General features: G+C 50.3%; 1 protein-coding gene across 1 annotated transcript; it reads left to right on the top strand.

Moving 5' to 3' along the window:
* The first annotated feature begins 300 nt into the window (after positions 1-300).
* On the top strand, positions 301-2,495 carry Olig1 (oligodendrocyte transcription factor 1). The gene has a single exon (XM_048422874.3). The coding sequence runs from the start codon at positions 414-416 to the stop codon at positions 1,203-1,205; it is 792 nt and encodes a 263-aa protein (XP_048278831.1). The 5' UTR covers positions 301-413; the 3' UTR covers positions 1,206-2,495.
* Positions 2,496-13,971: the final 11,476 nt, after the last annotated feature.

Below are 13,971 nucleotides of genomic sequence, written 5' to 3'. Positions count from 1 at the left end.
GTCGAACTAGAGAGAAGAGGGAAAGAGCCAATAGCCATCTTAACCAGGTCAGAGGAACTAGAACTATGCAAAAATGGTGGGTATTTTGCTCTAAAGCGCCCCTCTTCTACCGGGGCGGGTGCTATGACACTCGCGCAGGCGCCCAAGATAACCATCTCCAGAGACTCTGGCTGCACCTCGGCACAGGCAGCCAATAAACGCTCGCCTGTGTCCAGCCTCGCTCCTCCATTGGCTGCACCACCAACCGCGGTCCTCTCAGGTTCCCAAGCCGGGTTTAAAGGTGTCAGGCGCGGAGTGCGCCTCTCCATCGTCCGCCTGCGCGCAGATCCGCGGGGAGGGCGATCTGCCGGCCGGTCCACCCCCCGGGCGTTAGTGAAGGGCGCCCTCGGTCGCCCCCACCGCCCCCACCCCAGATGTACTATGCGATTTCTCAGGCGCGCGTGAACGCGGCTCCCGCGACCATGCTGCGGCCACAGCGGCCAGGAGACGTGCAGCTCGGGACCTCGCTATACGAGCTGGTGGGTTACAGACAGCCACCCATTTCGTCGTCCTCCTCCTCCACATCCTCCTCCTCTTCCACTGCGGCCCTTCTCCCCAAGGCTGCGCGCGAGAAGCTAGAAGCACCGCTCGCCGAGCCGCTGGGAACGGCGCCGGAGTCCCGGGGTGCCCGGGCCGACGCCAAAGAGGAACAGCAGCAGCAACAGCTGCGGCGCAAGATCAACAGCCGCGAGCGAAAGCGCATGCAGGATCTGAACTTGGCCATGGATGCACTGCGCGAAGTCATCCTGCCCTACTCGGCGGCGCACTGCCAGGGAGCACCGGGCCGCAAGCTCTCCAAGATCGCTACCCTGCTGCTCGCCCGCAACTACATTCTGCTGCTGGGCAGCTCGCTGCAGGAGCTGCGCCGCGCGCTCGGCGAGGGTGCGGGACCCACAGCCCCGCGCCTACTCCTGGCCGGCCTGCCCCTGCTGGCCGCCGCGCCCGGCTCTGTGCTGCTGACCCCCGGCGCTGTAGGGCCCCCCGAAACACTGCGCCCCACCAAGTACCTGTCACTAGCGCTCGACGAGCAACCGTGCAGCCAGTTCGCTCTTCCCGCTGGTGGCGCAGGTGGCTCGGGCCTCTGCTCGTGTGCGGTGTGCAAATTCCCGCATCTGGTCCCTACTGGCCTGGGCCTGGCAGCGGTGCAAGCTCAGTTCTCCAAGTGAGGGCTGACTGGGTCCGGGGCGGGGCGCGACCTCAGCCAATCTTCCCGCGCTCTCGCGTCCTGGATCTAAGGAGAGCTGGCCCCAATAAGGAGGACATTTCCAGACTTCTCGCCTAGACGACAGACTGTAGGGCGCCTTCCTTCCTGGCCCCATTCCCGGCAATTAAAGTGATCCAGCGAGTGTTGGTGTTCCAAGGAGGGACACAGTTGCTTGGGGTTCTAGATGTATCCCACCTTTTTAGAGTCAGAAGCCATCACATCCTTACCTTAAATTCACCCAGACAGGGATAATCCGCGTATCTCCTTGTAGCTCTGGTATCGCGCGTCCAGGAGGATGGTAGTCAGCGGTGCGGCACAGTCGGGTTGCCCTTGGTGCAGCGAAAGGATGCCCACGACCTCGGTGTCCTGGGATCCGCCAGTTCCCAGGCCTAGGGACTGATCCCCAACAGCGTTGACCCAAAGGGACCTTCTTTCCTTGTCCCCGACCTGAGCGCACAGGCTCACTTGCTCTAAACCCATGCGGACCTAGGAGTCTAGAAAGCCCAGGCCAAGGGTAAAAATAGCAAGGGTGTTGCGGATGAACTGCCCTGGAAGGCCCTGAGTTTCCTAGTGTGTAGTGTAGGTGCGGGCGGTGGGAGCGCCATGGTCGCTGGGTGTGCGAGGTGGGGAAGTTCGTTTGGCCTCACAGTTCAGTTTTTCAAGCTCGAATACGAGCTGTTTTGCTACAGAGTATCCACTCCTTAAATCCTGGAAATCTACTTAGTCTCTATTTTCCACAAAGGTAGTTTAACCAACATTCGAGCTTCCTTGAAAACAAAACACCAATCACCTTTCACACATCTGTGTTCCGGACTTACTAAAATAGGTAACAAAGCATTTCGTAGCGCAGGCTTGTGAAACTCGGTAATTGGGTAATTAACGTTCTCATTAAAGTACGTGGAGGTGGGCGAGGATTCCAAACCGCCGGCGGCTGGCTGGACAAACCTAGGCGGGAAGGCTCTAGCCCTTTAGCGGCAGCGTGCTGGTGTTTAACCGCGACTTTGCAGCTGTCGAACTCCGTGGACGCGTGCACGAGTGGCGGCCACGTCTTGGTTTGTGTTTAGTGTTAGGAAAGTGCCCAAGATTATCTCATAATCTTCACCAGCTTGCTTTGATTTTTTTCTGTTGGAAGTTTTGGGTTGTTGACAGTAGCCGAATTTAACTGGCTTTTTACTGGACCTCTGACTTTGTCGCCTCCCCCCATCCCCACCAAACTGTACCGAAAACACAAAATAAAACGTCAACACTCAAATTTTTACATTTCTCATCTGTTTGTTAAATAAAAATGTCCTTGTACCACGGTCGCGTCTCAACGTAGGGGTGGAGGTTAGTAGTTAAGTGACTGTGTGTCCATATTTCAAAACGTGAGTTCCCGGATTGTAAGATAAACCAATAACCAGGCACCTGTCGTTCACGTCCAGGCGTCAGCTGGAACTGGAAGAGTTGCGGGAGGGAGCCCAAAAGAGGGAGGAGACCTTCCAGAGGCTGGTGATTGGCCAAACGGAGGAGTTAGGTCTCCTTTAAATACAGCTTCCTCGAATGGAGGCAAGAGGTTATCTTTGAGTTCAAGGCTAGCCTGGGATACATGAGACCCTTCCTCAAGAGAAGAAAGAATATAAAAATTTGAAATGCTGACTTCTTCACAGGCAGGTTCTATATGAATGTCTGTCACCCCTCCACCCCTCCTCTTTAGCTGAGGGAAGTGCAAGGACACCTAGACAGTAGATGAAGCGGTTTAATTTTACTCTTGCCTGGGACATGCATACAGAGAAGAGGAACTTTTGAGAACACACCAAGGGAGCTGAAGAGACGCTACTGCTGCCTCTGATGGGAACCAGACGCACAAAGAACAGCTCTGCACACCAGCCTGTAAAAGGAGGCTCATATCTCCCAGACCTTCCTCTCTCTCTCTCTCTCTCTCTCTCTCTCTCTCTCTCTCTCTCTCTCTCTCTCTCTCCTCTCTTTCTCTGCCTACCCTTGCTTACCTCACACCCCATGAGGGGCAGAAGAGGAAGCAACCAGCTGCTAAAAACAAATCAGGCTCTGGGTGGAAAAAAAGCACAGAACCATATGGCTAGCTCAGAAACACTTCCTTCCCGTCCGTCTCTCGTCCAGCAGGGACTCACTCCTGCCACCCCAGACTCGGCAGTAAGAGTGGACATTTGCAGAGTAGGAAGTCAGTGAGTATAAGTCCTGTCTCATCCCCTTTCCCAGGGTGTAAATGAGCAAGCACCATGCCTGACTGGAGAACTCAGTGTGTGATTTTTCAAACCAACAAAACTAAACCCTCGAACTGCCGAAAGGTCGTGAGTGAATGAAGGATGTACAGGATTGGTTTGGGTTATGTCTTAGAATTTGTATTTCTGTGTTAAACACCATGACCTAAAGCAGCCTGGGCGGGGGGGGGGGGGGTTATTTCAGCCCACAATTCTCAGGTCGTACTCTACCACTAAGGAAAGTCAGAGCAGCAACTCCAGGTAGGAACTCTGCTTACTGGCTTGCTCCCCACGACTTGCTCAGTCTGCTTTCTTACACTCTCCAAAACCACACGCCCTGGGGTGGCCCCACCCACAGCGAGCTAGCTGGGTTACAAGCCAGTCTCATGGGGCCATTTTCTCCATTGAGGTTCCCTTTTCCCAAATGATGCTAACTTGTATCAAACTGACAATATAATAACAACACCAACCAGGACAGGAGACTATCAAAATCTTTACACGGTCTGTCTGTATGTAGCGTCTTATTGGCCATGTGCTGAGCAAGGTCAGTAGGACTGCTCCTCATAAGTTCATGTTCTAAGTAAATTGCCCCAGCAGGCATCCAGGAGCTCTGTTGGATAAGCCAGAGATCACCATATACAGTGTCTAGAGCAAAGGTGAATCTCCTAGCATCCCTGGGACAGTAGATCCTTCAGGCAAAGGTTTAAGCTTAGATGCTTGCATCATAGAGCAGAATGGCTTCTCAAGTCTGCAGTGCTCCATCACATTGTCAAGGGAAGGTGTTGAAGTCCCAACTCCCTTGATTTCAGATGGAGTGGGCTACAGCAACCGTTTAACCTTTGAGGGGAGTAGCAGAGCAGAAAGGGCTGACACTGGGTCTTTGAGACAGAAAAGGAGCTTGTAGCTTGGTGCCTAGAAAAATGTCCCTGTGTTCACACATCGGTGTGCAATCCCAGCAATCCTAGAGAATAGAATTGAAGCAGGGATGGGTGGGTGGGTGAGAGCCCATGGACCAGAAAGTTGGCTTGTGTGTTGAAGGTTAGTGAGCGGTCAGTAACTGAACAGATGAAAAGCAGAAAGGCATCATGGGATTTCCCTAGCATAGTGATGTCTACTGACAGGTGATCTCTCCCGAGGAAGAGCAATTGTACCAGGTATGGAAATACTGCTGTGTGAAATATTTAATTGAGTAGTTCTACCAGCAAAGAGACTCCACTTCAAACATGCAAAATACTGCACTTCCCTCAGGATATCAACAACAGATCTTTCATGTTGCCCACATGATTTAGGGTTTTATTTGTGTGAGTTGGGGTGGTGTGTATAATAGAGTCTCTTTCGATCATTCTCCATTTTATATACTGAAGTAGAGTCTCCCCTGAACTCAGAGCTCACCTGCTGGCTAACTGCATCGCTTTCCCTGAAGATCCCTGTCTTTGCCTTCAGGGTGAGTGATGAGATTACAAGCCGGTTACCACGCCTGGCTTTTGCGTGGCTTTCATGCTGGACCTGCAGACTGGGCTTCTTATACTTGGTGCAGCAAGCACTTCATCCACTGAGTCCTTCTCCCAGCCTCAAGTTTAATGGGGTCTTTTTTGTTACAGATTTTTAAAAAACTTTTGTTTAACCTTTACTTTTATTTCATGTGTGCGAGTGTTTGCCTGCATGTGTGTCTGTATATCACATACACACAGTGCCCTGGAGAACCAGAAAGGAGAATCAGATCTCTTGGACCCAGAGTTACAAACAGCTGTGAGCCTCCATGTGGGTACTGGGAATTGAACCTGGGTCCTTCGGAAGAGTAGCTAGCTGGTGCTCTTATCCTCTAAGCTATCTCTCCAGACCTAGATTGTTAAAAATAGCATGTATATGCGTGTGGCTGTGTAGGGGTATGTGCACCTGTGTTCAGACGCCCACAAAGGCCATAGGTACAGGATTTCTCTGAAGCTGGAGTGGGGCAGGTAATTATCAGGCACCCAAGATGTGTGCTAGGAATCGAGCCTGGGCCATCTGCAACAGCAGGATACATTCCTAGCCTCTGAGCCATCTCTCTGGCCCTGGTGGGGTGGCTCTTTTTTTCTCTTTCAATCTTCACTGGTTGTCCACTTGTGACATGAGGCTGGAAACCAGTGCTTAGAGCTTCGGTCTGCTAGCTAAGTATCTCACTACACTATGCAGTATGCTAGCTGACTGTCCCGGCACACCGTGCAGTGCACTAACTATCCCGGCACACTGTGCAGTGCACTAGCTTACTATCCCGGCACACTGTGCAGTGCACTAGCTAACTGTCCCGGCACACCGTGCAGTGCACTAACTAACTGTCCCGGCACATTGTATGTTGGTCACAGACGCTAGCTGGAAGGAGCACTTTCCTTCAGTCACACACCATTATTCCATGAACACAACAAGGGAGCAGATGAGATGAATTGCTAAGTGGGTGCTCTGAGCCGCCTGGAACAGGATACATCCTTCAGAAAGCATTTTTCCTTTTCCTTCCTGCTTAGCATTCCACAGTGACCACAGAGGGCAGAGCAGGAAGATGAGCGGTGGCCCAGACCAAAGCATGCTATCACCAGGCTTTTCTCCGAATCCTCCAGAATCCCTCAGGGTGTGAGGACCACAGCCACCCATTCTCCGCTTCGCTACCAACTGAAGTCACAGGTAGTCACGGGCTGGTGTTGGTGAGGCGAAAGTTACTCTCCACTTCTCCCAGTGAGAGAGAAAAGGGGGATCCAGGTGACACTCCCACCCCAGTCTGAACACATTGTTCTTGATCCCCTGGAGTATCATTGACCTCTGACCTTTTCCAGCCTCTCCACACAGCCCAGAGTCTGACCTTGCGAGTGGTATCCATGAGACAGACGTGAGACCAGTCCCTTGCCAGTCAACTGGCTGCAATTCAGTCACCTAGACTTTCTGTGGCAGCCCTGCTCCTGGTCCCCAGGGAGGCCCAGATTAGTGACAGGGAGTGGCAGAGGCGAGCCCTGGGAGAGATGCTCTGATTGAGACACGCTTGCTATCGAGGTTTCAGAAAGCAACTGTAGGAAGCAATAGGGAGGGCGGGGAGCAGCTTGGGCACAAAGCAAGGACTTTTCTTCAGGGGCTTCCTTTCCATGTCTTCATTGTGCTGACCCTGATAGGGTCGCTTTCTCAACAAGGCAAGCAGCTCTTGCTATGTGTTTCTCACAGACAAGAGGAATTCGCCAAGAGGCTCCTCCGTAACAGGAAGCCCTGACAGCAGCCAACCAACCATCCAGGAACAGAAACTAGATATGCCTGTGCTATACCTACCTGGAGCCTGGGCCTGGCACTCCAGTGTCACCGGTAAGCAGTGGGGCCCAGGGAAAAGCTTAACCCTAGGTCCCAAGAAAGGGACCTAGGCTAGTGTGTTCCCAAGTCACTAGGCAATGTGGGTAACTTTAAATGCTACAACCAAGAGACTTCAAAATGACAGGATTGAAAAGACTCATCTGTCATCTGTGAGTTTAGGGAGGGAGGGAGGTAAAGAGAGAGAGAGAGAGAGAAAGAGAGAGAGAGAGAGAGAGAGAGAGAGAGAGAGAGAGAGAGAGAAAGGACTCCAGCTCACCTGGAGATAAGCAGACATGAAGGAAGAAGATGCACTCTCAGTAAGAATGGCTGATTGGCACTAGCAAGCTAACGGTACCCATATGAGTCAACATTGTATGTATTGGGGGCCAAGCATCCTCTAAACATTTCCAGGCTTCATCTCAGTTTGCAGGTGCCCAGATTATCCTCTTACAGGTAAGAAGTGAGCAGAACAGAGAGAGGGAGCCAAGGCTCATCCAGGAATTTCTAGAAGCCTGGGCGGGGGAACCCCTAGGCTTGTCCTCCCTACTATTGCAGTAGTGTAGAGAGATGTCCTTTTCCTTCCTTTTCCTCTGCTTTTGGGACAAAGTGGTAGCATTCCCTATACACGTCTCAGGCCTGGTTGTGATCATTTCTGCTGTTCAAAGTCCTGATCAATGTGACCCTAAAATCCCCACGTGGCCCAGCCGTACCGACGGCAGAGATTCATTCCTCTTGGTCCATAGGCCACGGGTGGGTGTCTCAAGTCATTTCATGTTCAGCGTTCTTTGAGTGGCAGAAAGTTGCTCCAGTGTTAGCCCCCACATGTCCCAGTCTGGGTGACATCAGAAGTTAGAGATTCAAACAGAATGGAAGGCAGACATACGTCCCCTACTCCTTCCAAGACATATGTATTCCCGGCCCTACAAAGACCTCCAATGAGCCAAACACGAAAACAAAGAGTTCTCAGGAGGGGACGATTAGTTATGTACAACTCAAGTCCTTAGGAATCCCATCAAGCAGATAAAGTACCGGTTAAGGAAGGGGTTGATTGGGTGATGTTTTCTTTACCCTGGTTACCTATTGAAGGACTATGGCATGGTTTGGTCTGCTGGCTTCTGGTGGCATTAGTTGCATGACTTCTCTGCAGTCCTGGGAGCTGCATTGTTGAGCAAAGCCAGGGCAGAAGAAAGAGTGAGCAATCCTCTGGCTGCAGGTGTCACCAGAGGAAGCCATGCATCTCAGTGCCCTCGTCATAGACAACATGGGCTCGCCAGTGACGGCGATGTCATCTAGAACAGAGGGATGGGGCAGAGGGATGGGGCGGGGGCAGGGCTTTTGTGTTTTATGCTCATGAGGACATACAGTGGAGCAGCTGGAGGCCTGCCAGTGGTTTAGCACAGACTACCCCCACTGAGGGTTCGAGGGAAGTCGTGCCCAGAGGTAGAGAGCTTCATAGGCTTCCAGGTCCCCTCGCATCCTCTGCTGTGAGGCCCTGCACTTGTTTCCAAGCCACAGCCTCACCCACATGCCTTCCCACCCTCTCTCTACTCTCCTGCCTCTGCCTCCTGGCTGCCCACTGCACTTTGCAGCCGAGCTTCAGAGCTGTTACTCCCAGCTGCCTGTGATCTCAGTCAGGCTCCATGAACTCTGGGGACCATCTGGTCTCTCTGGGGGGCAGGGACCCAGCCCAGTGCTTGCTGCAGCTGTGGATATTTGACTTGTCACCACCTGGAATTTTTCCCGTTCGAACTGGATTACCTGCATGGCTCTGTGTGCCATGATTATTACTAAGGGACGGTGTGTACTCCGCATTTGCATCTTGTCTTGTACTTGAATAGGGCCCATGGCAGTACCCAAGGGTGCCAAGCAGAAATCCATTCAGAACAAGCAAACAAGCATATAGAGTCCAGCTGAGCTGCTTGAGGGTTCTCTTAGGAAAGCCAACGTGGGGTTCTGCCCTGTTCTCCTGGATTCCTGCTATGGTGCTGACCCCACCTAAGCCAAATGCAGCTCTGAGGTAGCCACAGAAAGATTGTAGGGTCCCCCCTTCCCACAGCAGCAGTCCCCTTTTTCCTCCTCCTCCTGTCAGGCCTACACACAATCGTTCTTCAGAACCCACAGCATTTCATCTGTTTGGCTACAAGCTGACTCGATGTCATTCTCCACCAGCCGAGCATCAGCTCAGGGCCACACCAAACAGCCTCCACCGGTTTGTGGCAAGCGGCATAAACACCAGGCGGGTGGCTGAAATCACTGGTGAGTCATCTGCACATGGAGATGAATGGCATTCAGTCAGCCCGAGAGGGCACTGGCCAGCGGAGCTGGGGCTCATCCCTGCTGGGGAGTATGGGCAACCCCACTCAGGAGCCATGTCCTCGGCCAGCTCAGTGAGGGTCCCTCGCTTGACGCCACACAGCGATATCTCACAGCAGGGCTGTGGTCATCAAAGTTCAGTGGGTGGAACTCAGCATGAAGGTCAGCCAGAGCTGCCTCCACAGAGCAAGGATGGGAAGGAAAGTGGGGTGGAGGGAGGGAGGGAGGGACAAAGGGAGAACTTCAGCAGAAATACTAAGGAACTGGGTGGAAGACAGCTCAGTGGGTGAGAGCACTCGGTACGCAAACACGAGGCTCAGGATTTGGGTCTCCAGCACCCACCCAAAAGCAGGGCCTGGCCGTGTGTTCTTGTTAACGTCAGCATTGGTGGGTGGGGACAGGCGGATTCTTAGATTTCACTGTCTACCGAGGTGAGCCTAACAGCCAGGAAATCAGATAGAGAGGGACAGACAAAGACATTTAGTCCTCTGGCATGTGGATGCGTGTTCATATAGCCTACAATACACATACATATGCCACATGCACACACACACACCACATACATACCACAAATGAAGTAATTTTATTATATATTTTATATTATATATTTTTTATAATTTCGTTAAAACACCCAAATCTAGTAGAGGAGGTAGAAATCAGGGAAGCAAAGAATTACAACACAAAGCTTCTATCCGAAAAATTAATGGATGGCAAAAGGTCTCTGTCTTGCTCGCCCTCCTCTGCTCTTGGGAGCCGAGGACCCAGCCCAAGCTCTACACTTGGTAAAGTCGCTCTATCACCGAGATAACTCCACAACCCGTATTTTGCTTGAGTTTTAAACGGTTGTTATGCTTAGGTTCAAACTTGGGAATCAAGTGACCGTTTCACGCTGGCAAGCAGAATGAAGTCAGAAAAACACTTCAAGAAGTTAAATGTCCCCAGTTAGACAAGACCTGCTAGAAGCAAGGACACGGGTCAGGCAAGTGTAGCACAGTCTTTGGTATAAAATTGAAGAGACCTCCCCCAGAATCACTTCTCATAATGATTTTAGGTATTTTAGGTAAAAATCGATACAAAAAGGTGTACTGGAGCAGTTTGTGTTAAACACACTCTCAGACCACGATTGCATAGACAGCGCAGCGCCACACCCAGACCCATAGCATTTGCACTGTGTTAGGCCTTCTAAGCCACCTTAGATGACTCGAATTGTACGGAGAATGTTCCTAGGTTACACGGAAACAGAGCATCACGTAGGAGGAACTAGAGCACCCAGGTATGCTGCTGCTGGTACCCTGTGATTTAATTAATTTCCTTTAAATGACCATTTTGTCTTGCTCTCAATATCTTTAATCCCGGTGTGTACATTTGCTTGCCCCCGTCCTCTTCTGCTAAGGCAAGTCCCTAATACAGAGTCGCTGCCATGAAGGTTATCAATTGATAGAGTTTTGATTCTGTTGCAGGACAATGGCTCCCTGGTCTCCATGTAGCCTCAAGACTACAAGGGACAGAGGTGTGCACTTGTTACTTAGTCTCTTCATCATCGTGTAAACTCTCTAAGGTCATTCGTAAAAAGCTTCATCTACGTTTTAAACAAATTATAAAACTTCCTCACGAAAGTCCCCCTTTCCATTCTTTCTCACACACAACCTGATCTGATGATGGCTGGTTTTTTGTATTCCTCTGTGTGTGTGTGTGTGTGTTTGTGTGTGTGTGTGTGGTCTGTCTGTGTGTCTGTCTGTGTGTCTGTGCGCGTGTTCACGTCAGTCCTTGCCGTCCTCCTTGTTTGAGATGGATTGTCCAGCACTCTCTGCTGCGTATGCCCGGGTGACTGGCCTGCCACTTTCCTGGAATTCTTTAGTCTCTGTCCCCATCCGGCACTGTCCTTTGCAGATGCACACAAAGGAAGCCACCTTTAGGTTCTGGGGATCTACTGAGTCATCTCTCCAGCCCCCAATCGTATTTTCCTAAATGTTCTTTCACTGTCTATACCAAACCTTTTTTATTTTGGCTTTCCTACAGAAGCGGTATAGGAGTCACACTAATGCTGAATTTGGGTTTCTCTCTCTGCTTCTGCACATACTGTGACCTTCAGCCCATGCCCATGTCAGATAGAAACAAGTCCTGTTTTAAAAATGTCTGTCGGCAGTCTACAGTAGGCAGACATACTGTAATTCATTCTACCAATTCTTTGTGGCTAAACATTTTAGTTTTCTTCTTGTCAATATTTGTGTGAACAGTGAACATCCTTGCTTGTGTACCTCTTTACATGTGTGCAGGACTTCCCTAGGATTATATCTAGCAAAACCCTCATTCCACAGACACAGCCATAGTCAAACTCTCCTCGTGAAGATGCGTTCTGTACCTTTAAGTTCCCACCAACTAGAGCAGAAAATACTTAGAGGAAAAGAACTGTATCTATAGTGAACATTTGGAGGGATTTTTCTTCCTGTTATTATTCCCTAAAAATGTGGGATAACAAGTATTTGCATAGTTTGTTAGATACTGTAAGCAGTCAGGAGATGGTTTATGGTACACAGAGATGGTGTGGGATTGCGTGAAGATACCATTTTGCTAGGGACTCGAGCGTCTTCAGCCTTTGGTATCCACTGGGGAGGGTATCGATGCCCCATGAATACCAACTACAAATACAAGCAAAAAGATCTATTCCTTCTCCACAGACAGTGGACAATAAGACACTACCCTCCCCTACCACCAAAAATCACCAGGGGTCAGAATTTATAGAAGTTTGCATGGAACAGTGGCTGGTTGGCCAGGGTCCTGTGCAGGGTGCTCTCAGGGCTGGTTCCAGACAGTGCTCCGGGGGAGGCTGGATTTCCCTCCTTCATTCCTTACTCAAGGCAGACACTGTACTTTCCATCCAGCCAAAGCCTCAAGGAAAGGGTTAAAACACAGACAAAACCACTTTTGAATTAACAGGCACATTGGGTTTGATGCTTTCAAAACATCAACACCCAGATTTAAAAAAGAAATCCTAGCTAAGTCCTAGCAAGCTTAGCATCAATACACACGTGTGTGCACATAGACACAGGCTCTCATGCTGCACAAGCTGGCCTCCAGTCTACTATGTAGTTGAGGATGATGTTGAGCTTCTGAGGCTGCCTCACTGCCCCGAGCCCTGGGATTGTAGATTTGGTCCATGACAGCAGGTTTATGTGGAGCTGGAAAGCAAACCTGGGACCAGGCAAGCGTCCTACCAGCTGAGCTGCACCACAATCCCTGAACACCTATTTCAGTTAGGTACCTAGCAGGACCATGATGCTCACTTGGCAACTGTAAGCTGTGGCTTCATTTTCTCTATAGACGGGAGAACCCGGCCAGCTCTCAGAGGGTCCTTTCGATGGCTTCCCTCTCTATCTCAGCAGGATCTGAGCATCATTTCAGATGTCTTCATTTTTATTTTATGTGACAGTGGTTTTGCCTGAAGGTACATATGGGTACCACATGTTTGCCTGTGGGGTCAGAAGAGGGCATCAAATCTCCTAGGGCTGGAGTTACAGGCAGCTATGAGCTATGATATGAGTCCTAGGAATGGAACCCAAGTCCGTCATAAGAGCATCCAGTGCTCTTATCTGCTGAGCCATCTGTCCAGCCTCTCTTTCCCCTTCTTCCCCTGAAAACCCCTGTTCATATTCTCAGGCGCATATTTGACATCTTCAGGAATATTTATACCTCAAAGAGAGGATCTTAATTGACTTGGCTCAGTTTTATTTAAAGTTTGCATTTCTGATTTCCCATACCACTAGGAGAGGAAAGCAGTGTGCTCTTCATGGCCCACAACAGGGACATGGTCTGAAGGTCATCCTAAGCCACTCTTCAAATATTATAATCATCTATTGTCCAGCGCGGTGCCACTAACATGTGGAGCTACTGAGCTACTGAGCACTTGGAATGCAGCCCATCCACCTGGAGTGTGCCGTAGGTATGAAATAAATGCTGGATTTTAAAGATATCATGCACAGAAAAAAACCCACAAGCGCTCTCATTAATAATTTTATGTTAAACAATGATACTTGAGACATAGTGATTAGAATCAATGTATTACTAAAATTAATTTTACCTATTTCTTTTCGCTTTTAGTATGTCCATGATAATAGACTTCCACAGGCAGCTAGAGGAGCGTGTCCCCTGGCCAGCTCTGCTCTAAGCTGCCTATGCCTGTGCAGACATGTATTTTCTTTGTGCCTGTGTTCTCCCTTCTCTCTCCCCCCCCTCCCTCCCTCTTTCCTTTCTTCAACTCGATCTGTACAGGCAATCTGTTATCTCCTTTACATATTAGATACCTGTCCCTTGGGCTCATCAGTACATCAGACAGTTGTATGCTAGGAAAATGCTCTCTGCAGGGAAAGGAAAAGTTCCCATTTGTAATGTAAACATTCCTCCTATGGCCAGTTCTGGAATCCAGTGTCTTGTCCCCAAAGTAGGCACGCTGCCTGGCACAGCGGTGGCTGTGTTTCTTCTCTTTGTGCTGATTTCCAGCCACACGAGAATCGGGGCTCTCACTGTCACATTGAGGGTCACATATGTCCATCCATGACACCCAAAGCCCAAGTTTCTGTCTGGGGGACTTTGATAGGTAGGCTGGCTATCAGTCTTTGCTGTGGCCACAGCAGGCACAGTGTTCCCTTATGTGAAGGTAGCAATTGTCCAAACCACAGTCCAGTGACAGACTCCAGCTGGGGCAGCAGCGGGAGTCCAGAGGTGACGGTGATCCTGGCAGTGTCCAAAGCAGGCTTTCCCAGAGGCAGGATCTAATTTGTCTCCGTTCCCTCTGAAACAGTTCTATGGTCTCCTTGTTGATTTGATGAGCTAGTCGATCTCCCTGCATTAATTTCCTTTCTGCAGCTGAACTAGAGTGAAGGCGCACACCACATG

This window comes from Myodes glareolus, chromosome 2 (genome assembly GCF_982192425.1).
Source record: "Myodes glareolus chromosome 2, mMyoGla1.1, whole genome shotgun sequence".
In the NCBI taxonomy this organism is placed as follows: Eukaryota; Metazoa; Chordata; class Mammalia; order Rodentia; family Cricetidae; genus Myodes; species Myodes glareolus.
The sequence above is the reverse complement of the archived record's forward strand: the minus strand, read 5'-3'. Positions and strand labels throughout refer to the sequence as shown.